The sequence below is a fragment of the Falco punctatus genome (genome assembly GCF_963210335.1).
Source record: "Falco punctatus genome assembly, chromosome: 1".
Taxonomy (NCBI): domain Eukaryota; kingdom Metazoa; phylum Chordata; class Aves; order Falconiformes; family Falconidae; genus Falco; species Falco punctatus.
The window spans coordinates 86,881,374-86,898,925 of record NC_137580.1 but is presented as its reverse complement, the minus strand read 5'-3'; the positions used below and the strand labels follow the sequence as shown (position 1 = coordinate 86,898,925).

Here is a 17,552-nt window from a genome sequence, read left to right as displayed (position 1 = left end):
ATATGGAAACAAATAATCTGCAAGTCTGGTTTTATTTATAAGCTTATTTGAGTTTTTACTCTAGGCTCATATTAATCGGTTTGTGGTTTCCACATCTGTACTGCTGATGCCCAGTGCAGACAGCATGCCAAGTCAGACCTGGGCATCCTCCAAGCTCTAAATGGAAAACATGTGCCTCAACTCTAGCTACCTCAAGACAAGCAGGGCAAGCAACCTACCAAGTAACCACAGCGGGTGCAGCAGGCAGAGGAAAACTCTAGGGAGCTTTCTGAGGTGCCTGCTTGCAAGCTTCTTGCTTCTGACTTGCGCCAGGGGCAGCCAGGCTGCCGCCTGTATTATATTTTCTCTCTCTGATGATCAAGAGATACCAATTCCCTTCACAGCCTCCCTTTTCCTCTAGCTGTAGCTACAAATTCCCAGACTGGACCAGTTAGATCACAGTGTCAGCTAGTAATACATATTCTAGAGGAAGATGGAAGAACTCCTGCAGATGACGGCAACACAGTATCAATTCTTTCCAGAACCCTTGATTATTTTTAATATTTCTAAAAAGCATTCTGAATGTTCACAAGAGTCATAAATATATATAAAAAAATGCCCATGTCCCTTGTCAAGCCAAAATAGATCCAGCTGTTCTGCGGTGCTGGTCTCTGATTGCGGAGAATCCCTGTATTAATGAAAGATGTATAAAGGGAATCCCAAACTAGAAATATGATCTCTGCTAAAGACTGTTCAAACCAACTATTAGAGAATATTTCAGGGAAGTACGTGAATACAATGCTGATTCTCAGTACAGCTGAGATCCAGTCCTGAGAACCCATCTCCATGAGGACATATGTCTGTACTGCTTGCAGATGCTTTTCAGAGCAAGCTGCTTCCAGGCAAGCTTGGCTTTGTGCTGGTACAACATCACCAGAGTTTTGTGCCAGTATAACTGCATCACTGCAAACCTATCACCTGGGGCCCAATAGAACCTTGGCACAGTATGAGTGACAGACCTGCTTCTTCCTTGAGTGCATGAGGGAGACCAGTACGCAAGCTGTAGCAAAATGACATATATGACATTAATAAGAAAAAAGGAAGCATTATTGCTGGCTAGAAATTTGGCAGAGGCAGTCAAATTTATTCCCTGTGTACCCTCTGATGGTCACCTGCCAGCCTCTGCCACCTGTAGCAATTATCTCTTTCCTTACAAGTTTGACAAAAGTGACATATAGCAGTGCCATAAAACATGTTTTTTTAAGTTACTATAGCATTACTATAGCATTGTCTCTGAGTGCTGTTCATACGGCAATGCCACAATTTGTTTTAAGAATTCAGAACAGGGAAAGGAGGAATGTTGTGGGGGGGATAAAAAATTAGCACAACCTCAGTGCCTTAGCCATGTCAAAGGGAATCACTCCATCATCGATCATTCTCCTCCTCAGAGAAGTGCTTTGCCCAACATGACTGCTCCACTGGCTCCTAGGCAGAGGCAATTGTTATGAAACTGAGATGGCAAAGGAGCAGTGTCTGATAACAGAGAAGCACATCTGTCATCAGCACAGAAGGCAGTCATTCCTTGTGGCAGTGGCTAGAGAAAAGAAGATGCAATTAACAATTAGCTTTGGTAAGAGAAGACAAAACCCTTAAAACAGTTTCTACTGCAGCAAATCAAGCCACAGACTTAGGAATTAATGGTTCAAAGTCTTGGTTCTTGCCTTCCTAGATACACCATAAGATGAAAGAGAGAGTGAATTTCTCCTGCCACTTCATTCTGGCTAGCTAAAACCTGCGGCTTAGCCATGGAAAAATGCCAACCTTACAACAGTTACAGGAAATGAGAATAGCTTTGCAGCATTTCCAAGCAAATTCAGCACACCTTCAGCTATGTATCTTAGGCATAAAATTCAGGCTTCTCACCCCAGAGAAGAAAATGGGAGCTTTTCAGAGGGTGTTGCACTGTCTTCTCTTCCCATAGTCCCCTCACAGCTCCCCCGTTTCTGAAGGTAGAATTAGATTCACTCAGAGCTCCTGGTCTGTCAAAGAGGCTTTGCTTTCATAGGTTTGACCTCCAAGCTGCATCTTCCTTCTCTCAAACTTCGTTAATGGTTCTGGAAAAACATGGTCATGCCAGTTAAACTGAAGGGTTTATTTACATTGCTTACTTCTAATCAACTCTTAAATACTGCTGTGAGTACAGCCCTGGCAACAACTGACCCAAGAAGCTGTGTCCTCAAGCAGTGAGTCTAAGCTACACTGTAGAAATAGGCATGATTCAGAAGACATAATTCCTAGAGGTAGGTCACATGCATATTGTCAAGTGCTGCCTCAGCAACGGATGGGATTTTTAGCTTAGAAATTACAGTAATTTAGATCTGTTGGACTTCACCTCCAGCAGACTAGATCCACATAATTCAGATTAGCAATTCAGATGACTACATCTTCCACAAGCCAATACTTGAAAAAAAAGAAACAAAAGTGCTCCAAATTTTTTAACTAAGCATACAAAAAAAAGTGCTTGTATGATTATTTTTTGTAACTTCTAAACATAAAAGAATATCTAACTGCACTATAAGTGTTGCCTATTTGACAGATGCTGTTTAGGCACAGACTGGTCTGCACCAACAGCCATAGCTGCAGATTTTCCTAGAGCACCTATTGCAAGACCCATCAGCATGCTTCTGGTGGGGCCACATATAGAGATGTGCAAGGATTATCATCAACTAACACATGAATAAAAGTACTGTTCCTGGTGCAAAGTCAGGTGTCTACTTCTCCCTAATACACCTTGGGTGTGGGTTAATTAGGACTCTCAAATGATGTTAAAGAACTATCTTGTTCTGTGGTTTCACAGTCTGCAGGTGCAGGAGACCAAACCCAGCACAGCCTACAGGCCTAGCTCAACGTCCTGTACAGTGTTGCCAGCCACTCTCCTCCCTTTTTCCCAATCACTTTGGTATTTTGTGCCCTACAATAATTTCCCCTTCCATTCTCCAGCTTCTTTCTTTCCTTTGTCCATAGCACACTGCAAATTATTTGTGGTTACAATGATTAATTTCACAGCTCACACCTAATTTGACCCTAATAACTTTGCCTGCAAAGTGGCAAAAGGGACAATTCCTTGTTGATCCAGACAACTTATCACTCCATGAACACAATAAAAAGGCTGAGCTGGTTATCAACAGGGAGATGCCCATTAGTATTTTTACAGGCAGAATGTTGGGAGGTCCCTTATCAAGTGGGGAGAGAGCTGGCATGTACTCCAGGCACGCAGAGGGGAGGCAGACTGCTTTCAGCCTGCAAGGCCACACAATATGGGAAGTGGTCCCTTGAAAGAGGAGTGGGAAGAATGACAGATGGTTTGTGCCTGTGCATTTTTTTAGAGGACACCGGGTTCCTGCCATGGGAACAGCGTGGACAGTAAAGGCAGCGACTAGACGTGAAGAGTGACAAAGCAAGTCAGCCACGGACGGCCGTGGGAGGCCAGAGGAAATGCACCATTAGTCAAAGCTGGAGGAAAAATAAAATGCGATGACAACTGGGCCATTCACGTGCTTCCCCTTCGAGGACTGACCAGACCCTTCGCAACTCAAAAGACTCAAGTATCAGCTTCTTTTTCTCTTCAGCCAGGCTAATGTGCACCAGCACAATTTGAGAAACTCCCTTGTCACTTATATTAATTCTTATCTTGTTGTTCTTGGCTACACTTCACTGAAGTACAGTGAGGGAGAGTGCTTCAATCAATAACGTAGATCCAAGTGAGCACCCCCCTCTGCTGTTCTTAGGCATCAACTCAATAGCTTGAAGCAAATGTTCACCCAACTTGTGAACTTGAGAAATACTAGGACTTCCAGAACTACAGTGTAAGACAATGAGGTGGCCTCACATGGATGTTTAAGCCCAGCACATGGACAATCTCATCACTCCAGGGCAGCTTTCTGCACTTTGAGAATTTACTACTTGAAACAAAATGCAAGACCTAAGAGCTCTCAGGAGCCACAGTGACAGAAAAGGCAGCCTTCCATTTCACAAACCTCGAGGCGCTGTTGTCACATATTGTGTATCTGATGCATTTTGTCATTAAGGAAAGATGATGCCCTTCAGAAGTCCAACTGTAAACACTCACAAATGGTTGGTCTCTTATTCTTCAACAGGGACTATACCACAGTGAGGATGGGACTTATTTACAACTGCTTCCTTTGGAGCTATGGCATTTCCAGATTTGCAAAGTACAAGGGAGTTAAAGGAAGATGCAAACAGAAGATCCTGAAATGTTCTCTTAATGAATACATTGGACTCTTACCCCATCCGAAGGGAATTAACTTACTAACATTTTAATAGGGCTAAACAGGGCTAAAAGTAGCTAAGTAAAATAGAATGAGCAACTTGCAAAAAAAGCAGAACAAGAAAAATGCGAGGAGCAAGGAAGAATATAATTCAATCCCTAATTAAGGACAAGAACTGAAACTTCAAGGTATCCTGAATACATGTAGAATGAACCAGGCCAAAAAACAATGCAAGCAAGTCTGAAGTGTCAAGAGAATTCTCCTTATTTTTCCTGTTTGAAATTATGTCTAAGAAATAAACTCAATGAGGATTAAAGAGGCAAAAATCAAAAGCACTCTCATAATTTAATTACTTCCCAGTCTGCTGTAAATTAAATAAGTCCCTCCCCCCAAAATCCTTCGACAATCTGAGAGCCATTTCTTAAGTCTCCAAAGCAGCCTGTATTCTTTAAATTGCTTCCTGTTGTATGGTTAATAATGTCTGCTTTCTATGGTACAGGAATCATTCATCTAAGCTAGCCAAACTTAACAGTGCTATCTGAGTATGAACACCCTGCTGCCCAAACTACTGTGCCTAACAACATCTTCCCAGTTATTTAGGAGTCTCTTGCCAGCAGAACATAAGTTGACTCCATTTCTCTAAGGAAAATGCTTGCACTTCCTGATGTTTTCAGCTGTGTTTGTACAATTTGCCTTTGTGTGAAGTTGAAAATTAATGCACTTCCTTTTGATCCTTTGAGACACACACAAAAAGGAAGATTATCAAGATTAAATAAAAATGCCAAGGCTCAATCCTTTGTCCCTGTTGAACAAAGGTGTTTAAATAAAGATTGCTGTTCATCACTAATTGCATTACAAACTAAGGCGTCATGTACAACAGCTCAACCTCCTGCATAAAGCTAAAAGCTGCTATGTAACTTGTTGCTCTGACAGACAATAGAATACTGGTTGGCTGCATTACAGTTCATTCATACATTAGTAAGAGATAAAAATAAAAAAAAGCCTTCAGTTCTGTTTTGTTAGGAGTACACCATGGAATAATATATTTGGGGCTTGCCTTACAGGGAGCCTGCAAAGAAAGAAAGGTTTTATTTATTTCTTGATTTTTTTAAAAGCCTAAAAAGCTGTCTTTTTTAACTGTTTTCTTTCCTTGGTATTTTATCTTACTGGATTTGCATACTATTCTAATAGACTAAGACTGAACAGATATCTATACACCTTTGTTTTAGATCTGAGTTATGTTACCACCTAGCTAATTTTAATTCCTCACACAGCTTTGGGAAAAAGAAGTCTCCTCGTGAAAGATTTAAGAAGGGATCTTGCTGTTTTGTTTTATGCCGAAACATGGAAGAACAAGCGTCGTTCCCATGTTGCTTTAAAGGGAAGAAGGATGGAAAAAACCCAACAGACTTCCAGGTCTTCGTATGATCTGAAGGAAAATAAGGGAGGAGGCACAGGAAAGGGTGAGTGTCTTTACAGTTCATCTTTCGTGGAGTATAAAGGGTTTCCTTAAATTATTATATTAGTATATTGGACATAGTCTACCACAAGCTACTGAGACTTTTACCTGGAAAAATTTCCTGCCACCCCCTCCTTGGAGATGCTGGTTCTGACAGGCTGCAACTCCCAGTACCTCTACCTAGCTAACAATGCAAAGCACCTTGTTCAAACAAGACTGGTCTCCATTTCACACTACCCCCCAGGGAACATCCACTTTTCTCGTCATACTATATCTTTCTGACTGATGCAATCAGATTCTGGAAACCTGCCTTATTAGTTTATATTCCAACTTCTTACGAATGATGTTAATTTTCCATTGTAGGACCTGAAGATTTTAGATGTGCTAGATCTTGTCTGTAAGCCACAACAAAAAATGGCATGCACAGTACCGTGTTTAGAAACGGACTTCAGTGAACAGTACTCCTTGCAAAGAACGTCTGGGGGTTACAAGACACTCTCCTAAGTCCAACAGTGCTCAAAACGAAGTATTTTACAGTTACACGATGAATAAATAAATGTCTTTTTTTGTTTATTCACATGAGATATTCTGCCTAATTTCTGCACCAGTTCACTATCCTGTTTTCTTCCTAGATCAGTAGTTTTATTCTAAGCCTTTATACTGTGATGGTAAAAAAGTTCAATTATATTCATTAAAGATTAGACCACGTTCTTTTGTTTCCACAGCAACAGGATCTTATTCATGTCCCAAACAGAACATCAGTAGTTGGAGTACTGTTTTCTTAAGGTGCATATAAGATTAAAGACTGAAATCAGATGCAGTGTTGCCAAAGCCTTTGTAATATGCGTGTTTTTCATGGCAAGATGATTGACAAGAATTGCAGGAAGGTGCTGAAGGGGATATTTCACCTGGCCCATCAGAACTCAATGTAGAGGATTAGAACTAAGAAGAGCTGACAATATTGACTTTGAGTGCCACAACAGAAACAAAATTAGCTCTTTGACATGCAGTGGACAGAAATACTCCAGTTTTTAAAAATTAGTTAGAGTAATTACACCATATCTATTGCATGAAGCCTGGAAGAAGGAAAAAAAAAAATTCTGCTCTGCTGTTTCCTCTTTTCCCAGTAAAATTCAAGTTTGGCACTAGAATAAATGCATGCAAACCCAGCCTTTCTGCTGGAAGAACATCAGGAAAACTTTGTGCATAAAACTAAAAAACCTCTCTTAAAAGAGAGCACACATATCTGAAAGAATGAAAAAGTCAATGAATTTTATACAAGTTTACTTATTGCAAAACAAACTGTCTGCACTATGCTTATTAAAGGCATATTTCATTGCCTAATCATAGATGTCTATTGTACCTTTTATGTTTTGAATCATAATTGCAGTCTGTTCCCCAACTGTAATAATGAAAGACATTTTGGCATATGCTTATATTGATTTCCCTTTAACAAAGCACTTAAGACACATACTTGCATCCCAATGAAATTAATGGTTAACATTAACTTTGAGTACATTGATTTCCCTGGGATTTAGACAAATGGCAATTTATACAGGCACAAAATTGCCTACTTCGTTGGATAGGCATGAGTCTCTGAAAAGAAGCCTTCAAACTTAAAAGTCTGTACAATGTGCAACTGTTTTGGTTAGAAATACATTGCACTATGGCATCTATGTTTTTATCAGAATAACTATGCTAGGAAAAAAAAAAAGTGTATCTGCTTATCTGCTGTACTGAAATATCTTTTCCAGCTCCTGGTCTGGAACAATCTAAACTGCAGAAACATTTTCCAGTAGGTACAATGACATACAGTGCATGTATAAATGGGAAAAGGCAAAACTTAATTGTACACAATTCCTCAGAATTGAGAACAAGATATTATTAAGTATAATATAAATAATGCAGTATATTCAACTCCTAATTTATAAAGATTATCGTCTATATGCTGGTCTGCTATTCTTGCTTGCTTCAGGATTAAGTGGTATATGAAAATAAGGAGAAAAAATATATCAAGAACTATGCTTACCTCATCCCTTTTTTTAGCCGCTGTTCCTAGCTATCCTAATTAGTTAGAACCTGCAATGGAATATTCCAGGAAATTAAAACAGATTAAAAATGCCTTTAAATAAAGTCAATATTCCTTCTCAACATCAAATCCAGGGAATATACTGAGGTAATATTAAACTAGTCTGTTTCAGCAGCTCAGCATCACCCAACTTAATGGAACTTTTCATCAAATTAAGTGGATTTAAAGAAATACAAGAAAATTGAGATGAATTTGAACAGTGTAGTTCCTTTATTTTCTGACAAAGAAGTTTCTCAGTTTTCAAATACTTTGCTAATCATTTCCTAATTAATTTTCCAACATTTTTACCTAGCTGTACCCATAGCTACTATTGACTTTGCTGCAGTACATTTTTTTTCCACAACATGTTCTAGTTTAAATTACAAAGTGAACAGCTAATGTTGAATATTTTAGCCCTGTATAATATTCTGATTATTATTATCTGATTATGAAGGGAGTTTACTCTTCAAGCATAGCAACACACATGGACTGTGAAAATACTCGTTAGACCTCATTAGCTGGAATAAACAGGGGAGTATTTGAAACCATACTTACCGAGTCTAGAGGTTCTCTTAACTTACATTTAAAATAAGAAGGTCATCCAACCTGAAATAATCTCCATGGCTATTCTGTTTACACATCAGAGACAGAGAAGTATCAACATTTCCTTATTAAAAGTTCTGAGTCTGTCTACTTCTGCGTTTCTTTAACACATACCTCAACCAAGAAAAACAGCGCTAAGATCAAAAAAGAAATCTTTTCTAAGCAGAAGTCGTATGTACAAAATTAAACAGATACAATCAAACATTTACTAGGAAAAAAGTCTTTATTAATTCATTAATTCACAACACAATAAATATTAGGATCATACACATGAGGGACCCAGCAATGCTCAGACTTGTTTGCACCATGGTGTGGTTTGACAAACTAGCCCTCATCAGCTGGCATCCTGAGAAGAAGCCTGACTAAATATTTTTTATATTTTTACATTTTCACATATAATCAGCATATATCAGTCATATCAGTTGACCTTAGTCAGGCTTTTAAAAACAATTCTTAAGGACCATCCCTGGGAAATCCTTAAGGAAAAAAAGCACAATCATTGTAGTTGTCATATTCTGACATTAGCATTATACAGGTGTGAATGTATGTTCAATTTTACTTCAGGGGGCAACAATATTTTCCACTCAACAAGGAACAGAATTAGGCTGCTGTTCAAGATACAGGATCAATTTTCATGCAGTCCAGTCAGCAATTCTAAAACCAAGAGAGTTCTATTACTTCTGAGAATGACAACATACCTTACTTTCACACCCCTTACACATTGAGGACACGTTTCCTTGAGATCTCTTTACTTGTCCTAAATCATTATTTTGAACTTTATGATGAATGAAATTAGCTCATCTTTCCATTGATTTGTCTGTAAGGGCAGACAACTCAGTCTGGTGGATACACTGGTAGGACAGAGAAGAGAAGCAATTTTCACGTGGCTAAACACCAGTGTTTTCATTTATGGGTACAAAAGGAACTATAATAGGTAATCACTAGGTTGAAAAAAAATTCTTGTATGCATACACATCACAGTTTAGTCAGATGTGGGATGATTCTCACAACAAAATATCTGTAGATCGAGACACTCAGTATCTCAATGTTTTGAAATAGTAAGTAAAACATTACAAGAACCCCATAATTTACTATGAACTCTTATTTTTGTAAACAGCTGGGGGAATCTAGTAGGGTTTTTGGCTGTATCATACTTATAAGATGTTTATTAAAAGAAACAGGAACTTCTGAATGTGCAGGAATGCACACATTTATATACAGATATAACGTTTTCATATTTTTTTTCCTAAAGGCCATTGCAATATTCAGGCAGTGTTTCAAGTAACACTTCCACTCAAAGTATTTATTTTCAACTACAGCTTATGAATGACTTCACAGATGAAAAATGGCATCAGCAGATCCGATAGGGAATGCCACTTGCAGTCAAACTGTATCACTCCTTCCTGTTTTATGGACCAAAAATACAGACCAAAATTGAAAACTTGTTAAAGAAAGCATTTAAGATTTCCTTTGTTGTTGTTTAAGTAAAAACAAATCTTTGAAAATGAAGTATTCCAATATCAATGAGATGTGATAAAAGTTATTACCTCATACTTAGACAAAAAGCGATCAGAAATTCCTTCTAATAGTTTCCCCAACAGGTACAATTCTTGTGGTAAAAAAGATTTCACACTTGAAATAAATCAACCATTTGTCTGTGTTGCATGCTGCAGCAGTGAAATAGCAATCAAATTAAAACCAGCAAAGACATATATAAATGGTCATCAGACTATTCTCCCATACTATGGAACCAGCAGGACAGCTATGAAAATATCAAGTTGCACACACAAAACCACTGATAAAAATTAACTGCAAAAATGATACATTTTGTTTCGCCTCAAGTTGATCTCTTCTTTTCCTACATGTACTTACTATTCTACTGTAAAGGGTACAGTATGCAACTATGTTGACAACTCGGATTGATATTCAGTGGAGTTTGTGTTTGCCTTTGTCAGGTTACCTATTTAACAGGGTTCTGCAAAAGAGGACGGCATCACTGTCAGGTTTATTTCTTTATTGCCACAAATTAGCCAGCATCTCCCCCTCCTGGACAGCAGGAATATAAGCAGAGATTTGCAACAGATTAAGGCTTTCTTACTCTGGCCAATATGAAAAAAAAATAATTGCAGATAATTATTTTCTATCTTTGTTCTGAGCAGGACCGTTTCTTTTCTAGATAGCTGTTTAATATAGTTCCCTTCATTAATATGTTTTATTAAAGTCAGACCTAAATCCATTCAGATGTAGTATCCAGCTCATCAGTGAGAAAAATCTTAAAACCAAACCAACAAAAATCTATCATTGTGTCAGCCAGATTTCCGCATTCTATAAAACACAAAATGCTGCATGAGTTGGATTATTAGTGGGTTTGATTCTACTTGTCAGCGTTGCTTAATATATGGTGAGCAAGCAGCAATTTGTGAGATGTGTCAATTTATTTTGAACTGAACTGAATTAGAAATGTCAAGAGTAGGCAGAGAAGTCACCATAAAATTCAACTCTTTCTTTAGCACCTCTGAGCTCATTCATTCTTAGCCATCACTATGTTATGACCAAGCTGCCACTGATTAATCCATTGGGATTCATCCAGTAGCAGCACAGCTTCAGTAATAAATAATTTTCTATTAAATTCCTGTACACATTGTATCTTAAAGAAAAAAAAAAATCAAAGATGACTGTTTAGCCATTGTTACACACTCTGGGAACTTGTTTCTACTAGTGAGTACAGTCTCAGTGTTCAAGATTAGAATCAGGTGATGAGCTATCCAAGCACTTAGGAGAAAGTATCATCAGCAAAACTCTTAAGGGAGGCCCTGTCCACTCCTAGCATCCGTGTGGGCATTATGTGAGATATTTCTGTTGGCAGTCAGTCATGCCAATGGGAAACTCAAATGACAACTGTTTAATTTGTAGATGGCCTCAGATGTCACTGGCTTCAGTTATCTCTATATAAATTAAACTGATTATTCTCTAGCTCCCAGCAAGAGAATTATAGGCATTTTGAAAGAGAGAGATTTGTTACAGCAGGACTGCATTGGTTTTAGAACTGTGATGGTGCAACCACAATTTCTTTGGCTGTAAGAAAAGCCATCTACAGGGAGAACAAGAACAAGATTCCTGGAACTTGAACCGTTAAAGCTGTTTCAGCTCTAAGTGCCCCTTTTCTTTACAAATACATTTTGTGCTTTTTTTCCTTCTTTCCAGGGATGGTATTTAACCTCAGCAGCCTGTGACTGTTGCATCCAAGCCAGAACGTTTTGTAATGTGCAGTTTGGTAATTTCTTCAGCACAGGTAGGGTGAATGCCAATTGTCTTCATTAGTTGAGGATACGTAGCACCACATCTACACCAAAAAAAAAAAAAAAAAAAAAAAGTCCTAAAACATCAAAGTAATTCTGTTCTTGTCCACTTTATCAGGTAGAGGCCTTGCATTTCTTCTCCTAACAATGCTGTCAATATTTCTCAGGCACTTAAACAACATCATTTAAATGTCTAACTTCACAACACTGTTAGTTACGGAAGAATTGTCATAAGAGTCAACACAGAGATAATTAAGCAATTTACCCCAACTCACAACTGAGCCTATGGCAAAAACATATGACAAAACTGCATGCAGCCTTCAGCTTTTCTTGTGCATACATGTGTTTCACTAACCTTGACTCCAGATGGAAAAACACACACATATTCAGAGGAAGAAAATCTTAATTAGGACTGCTGGAAAGAATCTACTGAAGGAAGCAATACCAGAATATTCTTCCATGATCTTAGAGAAAGTCTGGTGCTTACACTGAAATTATCAATGCTATAAGCAGGAGGAAAAAGTCTCTCATTTGAAAAAACAGAAAAACAAACCACCAACACCCCCTTGAGTTAAAATTCCACTTGCTTAATTCCTTTAGTTGTCCAATAACATTCTTAGACTTGATGACTTTCCTTTGAGCTGCTATTCCTGGCAGGTCATGTTGTAAGAATAGCTGAAATGGCCCTGAATTCAAGACTTGTTTCAAGCTCTTTATGGAATAATGTTCTCTCCCTCTATAAAATACAGGGAAGAGAGCCATAGATGTCTCCCGGTGTCCCCACCTACATCCAAAAAATGCACCAAGTAAAAAGTCATTGCTGAGCAGAAGATGTTACTGGAGTACTAAGTGGGAAGGGAAGATGGAAAATCATCCTTTGGTGAGCCTGAAGTAAGACCTATTATTTGACAAAGGAGAGCAGCAGCTTTTACAGCGGGTGTTCCACATTGAAAGCTCTGGATTTGTGAAATACAATAGAAACCAATACAAGAATCTGACCTGCTGAATACCTCTTACTGTGGCTAAAGTTTTAATTTCCCTCAGGCAAGGCAGAAAAGCACTCCAGTTTCATGTGCTTCCTTTTCACTGGTTATTTTGGATAAAACTTCAAAACAATGACATCCTAAAAATGTAGTTCTAGAATCTATACCACTGGCAATTAATGGACTACAAACACATGTTGAAAATGTGTACTGAGGGTACACTGCAATCAGTGATTTCCAAGATATTCCTCACATGATACTTGCGGTCCTGCCTTCTTAATCCTTTCTGCTTTTCATTTATGCTAGTCACTCACAAATCCAAGACTAAAGCTGCAATAAAACGATGATGATAGGAAAATGAACTAACACTAAAACTGGGGGTGATTTCTTGTGTACCAGCCTACTTTCTTCAAAGACAAGTTAAGAACTGTAATTTAGTAATGTAAATACACGAATCAACATTTCTGAAGATGTGAATCAGCAATAAGAAGGGAAATGGAAAACCAACTAAGAAATAATTATAGCACACAAGAGGCATAGCAGGAATTCTCCGTTTAACCAGAGAGGACCCAGAATTATTCCTTATTCCTTCCAAGGGAGGACTTCTATATAAATATTTGAAAAAAATCTTACACAAGATCAGACTACAAAGGTTCACCTACTTGGGTAAGTTATTGCAATGATCAGATAGCTCCAGACAAAAAGTACCTCCCCTCTCCCATCATCCTACAGAGGTTTCTTTCTTACTTTATCATATTATGGTTAGCTTATACCCCAGAAATATAAAAATTCATTGAAGTCCTTGCTGAGCTTTTGAGGAGCAATGGCTGTGCACATTTAAAGATGAGATTAGGAAAGGTAATGCTTGACAGGTGTAAAGAAAAGTTGTAATGAAAAGCACAAGTACACTTTTTAAATAGTTACTTGCAAAACTGTATGATTTCCTATCCTGTGCACAGAATGCAAAAGAAGCCACACTCTGAAAAAAACCTAACATTACTAAAGTTAATGCAGCATTTTATTTTTTGCTTTAACTATATCAAGCCAACAATATATTTTCCTCACTTATTCCTTAACTATATCCAGTATTACAGTAACTAAATCCAGTACATCTTAATGAAGAACTGCAGTATTTTTAGTGGAAATATGTGCAATACTACATAAAAGTAACAAAAAGCATGGATTCTTTATAGTGTTGCCAAAACTAGGCAGCTATCTTTTATAATCTTACAATAACTTAAAAAGCAGGCTTTAGAAGCTAGAGACATTCTTTTGTACTTACTTGATTCCAAGAGCAAATCCTTGAATAACTTCGCCTGCATTTGGTCCAATGAAATGAAGGCCAAGTATTCGTTGGTCTCTCTCTCGTAAGCACACCATCTGAAAACAATACATTACATAGAGATCTTTTCTTAGAACATTTAAAGATAAGACATGAAGTGAACTGAATGAAACTGAAGCACCCCAAGACCCTAGTTCAGCTGTTTAGTCCCAATATGCCAAGAACTTACGCACTTGCTTAAGTTTTACTGACTTCAATAGGTCTTATGCTTGTCCTTAAGCACTTTCCTGAATCGAAGCTTCATTAGTGGACTTCAAGGAACACTGACAATGATAATTTTTGGTAAATAGGATACTTTGTTGTTTGTCAATTGTATGAAATCCTCAAAATACCTCCTGTAGCCTAGCAACCACACTAGTGTTATTTTGACACTGAATGACCACCTTAGCAGTTCTCCAAGCCTGTGCAGTTATTCCCAGCAGTTAACCAGCTGTATTTCCAACAATGACTGCTACCAAGGATATTTTGTGGCTTTGTGATTCAGTCAGTAAACACAGCAGCATGTCTGGTGAGATACATTTACCACATCAGCCCCATAACCTGAAAAGGAGTCAAGCCTTAGAAGCAGCCAAAGATGAAGTTAATAAGTATCTGTGAGGGCCTGAGTCACTGCACACTTACCTTTTATTAGAGACCTTAATGAAAACTTTTTGGTTCTTTTAAGGACACCATCTTTATAATTATGAAAAGAAAGTCAGTCTCTCCCTTTGTCCTCCCATCAAGCATTAAATCATCACTAATCTAATAGGTTCTCCTATTCAGTAAAGGCTTGGATTCTTTCCTTAGGAATCCCAAGAACAGCAGCAATCCTGATGTGGTACTTAAAACTTTGGAGTTTCAAACTCTATTGCAAGAGGGTTTTTTCTTTAAAACTCCTCAATATTTAATGCTTTTTCATGTGTTTTGGGAGTTTAGTAAGGATTATATTCAATATCATGTAACAACTACTATGATATTACTACTTTACCCTCAAATATTTACTTTCATTGACATAATTTAAAGGGAATAGCTACAAAGTAGCAGCATCATCCTAGTTGCACTGGTACTTGAGACAGAAATGCAAGCTACTAAGGCACTTACACAAATCAGTTGTGACAAAATACAGTTAGAAAAACTGGTTGCAACTATTGACAATGGATATTCCTTATACAACACAATAATAACAACATAATAATTCTTGATGGACCTACAGAGGTTGCTAATTTATTCAAAACAGATTGTTCTTGATACCGAGGGGAAAAGAAAAATAAAAAAGAAAACTATGATACGTTCTACAAACACTACACCTTATCTAAGGTCCTCTACTATGGGCAAGTGCATCAAAAACCTTTTCAACACTGAAGCAACTGGATTGCTCTAGGAGAAGACACATTTCAAGTCCAACACTTTGATCTAAGCCAAGAGGGTTTTGTTTTCATGAGTAAGACTGAATAGTTACTCTAAGCTTATGCTTATCTTTTTGAAGGTAGCATACTTTACCCAAGAGATAGCAACTCAGATATTACACATAAGTAGTCAAAAACTTTGGTGCGGGAAGCAGAGATTAATCTTTATAGAATTTGGAATATTTCTTAGGACCTTAAGAGCAGTTCAAAGATGGTTTCAATCAGCAGAATGTCAGCTCTGAAAAATGCTAATATCTGTACAGCAATTTCAAGATGCAATGGGATATGTAATGAATAATAAACATTTGAAGTTACACTAGAGAAACAGTCTGTCACCAAGAAAATCTCTCATCCATCTTCAGAGGGTTTTTTGTCAAACAGTCCTCCTTATAGCTGGCTGTACCATATCTCTTGTTTTAAGTTAAAAGCAAGTTAAAAAGCTCACAACACTCACTTTCATATAGCATTGAGTTGCATCTCTTTCAGCCACTGTAAACTCTAAAGGTTTATAATATGCATGGTATACCTGGTAGAGAAAACAAAAACATTTTGCGTTAGAGTACTATTATGTCAAAACTTGCTATTTAGTATTATAATGATTACTATTAATACGTATTCATAATGTTGTAGAAAAAACCTGTTCATTGTTTTCAAGAACAATATAGAAAGCACCATAAGAGTTTAACACAAGCCTTTCTTGATGAAGCATTTGATTTAAAAAAATCTGAAAAAAATCACACATAATCGTGTTACTTAAACCAGTACACCTAATTAAAAATGTTTTGTTTATTTAAGCTTCTCCCTTGTTTACCAAAAATAATGAGATCCAAGAGGCTTTTCATATCTATAAAAATTTATACCACAAGACAACCCAAACTGCAATTTTTGCATTCTTAATAGTAAATGCCTATTTTTTCATTAATGATTTTGCCTGGGGCTCCAAGCTAAATCCATCAGATGAACTCACTCTCCAATACATACATAACATCAGCATCTTATGACACACACACACAATTGTCTGCCTTAATCAGATGAGAACAATTGTTTTACAGTAATTTATATCATTCTAGATGGCACTAGCATCTAGAAACCCAAGATAATAGTTCTGGGACAATTTCCGAAGTATAAACTATATTTCAGAATCGTAAGAGACAAAACTAATAACTGACTGGACATGAAGTGAAATATTGCATTTTATATTTCCATACCTTACCAAGTCATATGCTGACAGTCTTTTTGAAGAGTGAATAAAGGTAACACAACACACTTTTTCAAGGGTAACTTGTTTGATTTTGTCTTATTATAGAGTGATTGTGAATTTCTTCACCATGAGTGCCTTAATCTCATTCCTCATATCGGCAGGCTGAGTGTGAACATATGCCATAACAGATTTCTTCCTCAATATGCAATGCCCAGGCATATTATATCAAGACGTTTTAGCCACAAAGACACTTAGCAGCTTTTGTGACTATTTCTGGGGACATCCTAAAACTTTAGACTAAAGAATATGAGCAGCAATTCTGATAATTAAAAGGAACGTAATCACTATATGGTGATGCTGCACACTATAACTTACTAAAATGGCAGCTAGTCTAAAACTGTCACACCCTATCAATAATTTTAAGCCCACTTGGTAACAGTTTCCATTGTGACCTGCTGCAACATGTTTGAAGTCCTGAGCTTTTCTGAAGATACCAACTCCCTAACTGCAAACATAGCATTTTGGGGACCAAAAATTTTGCCTGACTCAACAGTGAAACTTCTGTCTTTTCATAGTGCAACTCTGACATTAACTATAAAATCAAAAATGTTTTCATACCTCAATATTATCTGATCCATAACATTGCACAGCTGCTTCTTCCGACAGTCCAACACAACCATATTCCAAGGGAGTGAAAACTGTAGTAGGTACCTGTTTGCGAGGAGACAGAAAGTGTTACTGTTGAACCATATGAAACAGCTGCATGGCAGATACAGGGTAGACTTTTGCATGACTGAGAAGTGTAACTCTGTCACACACATCTACTTTGGCTACTGTCAAAGATAGATTCCAGATGACAAAATGCAATTCCTTTTAAAATTCTTAAGGGGGGGTAGGGAAGGGGAAGAGTGTAAGATTTGGGTTTTATTATTAAAAAAAAAAAT

General features: G+C 37.5%; 1 protein-coding gene across 5 annotated transcripts in view; it reads right to left on the bottom strand.

Moving 5' to 3' along the window:
* TXNRD2 (thioredoxin reductase 2) overlaps positions 1 to 17,552 on the bottom strand; it is a 60,983-nt gene that overhangs the window by 12,629 nt on the left and 30,802 nt on the right. For 3 of the 5 annotated variants that reach the window (XM_080373966.1, XM_080373965.1, XM_080373968.1), the window contains 4 exons: positions 17,227 to 17,319; positions 15,862 to 15,933; positions 13,963 to 14,060; positions 8,603 to 11,741 (listed from right to left, as the gene is read on the bottom strand). In XM_080373966.1, the coding sequence (XP_080230092.1) occupies positions 11,618 to 11,741; positions 13,963 to 14,060; positions 15,862 to 15,933; positions 17,227 to 17,319 (387 nt within the window). In that variant the 3' untranslated portion in view covers positions 8,603 to 11,617. Of the gene's footprint in view, positions 1 to 1,902; positions 2,094 to 5,542; positions 7,807 to 8,602; positions 11,742 to 13,962; positions 14,061 to 15,861; positions 15,934 to 17,226; positions 17,320 to 17,552 lie in introns of those variants that run through there. The other 2 variants (XR_013925774.1, XM_080373967.1) reach the window with 2 other exon arrangements.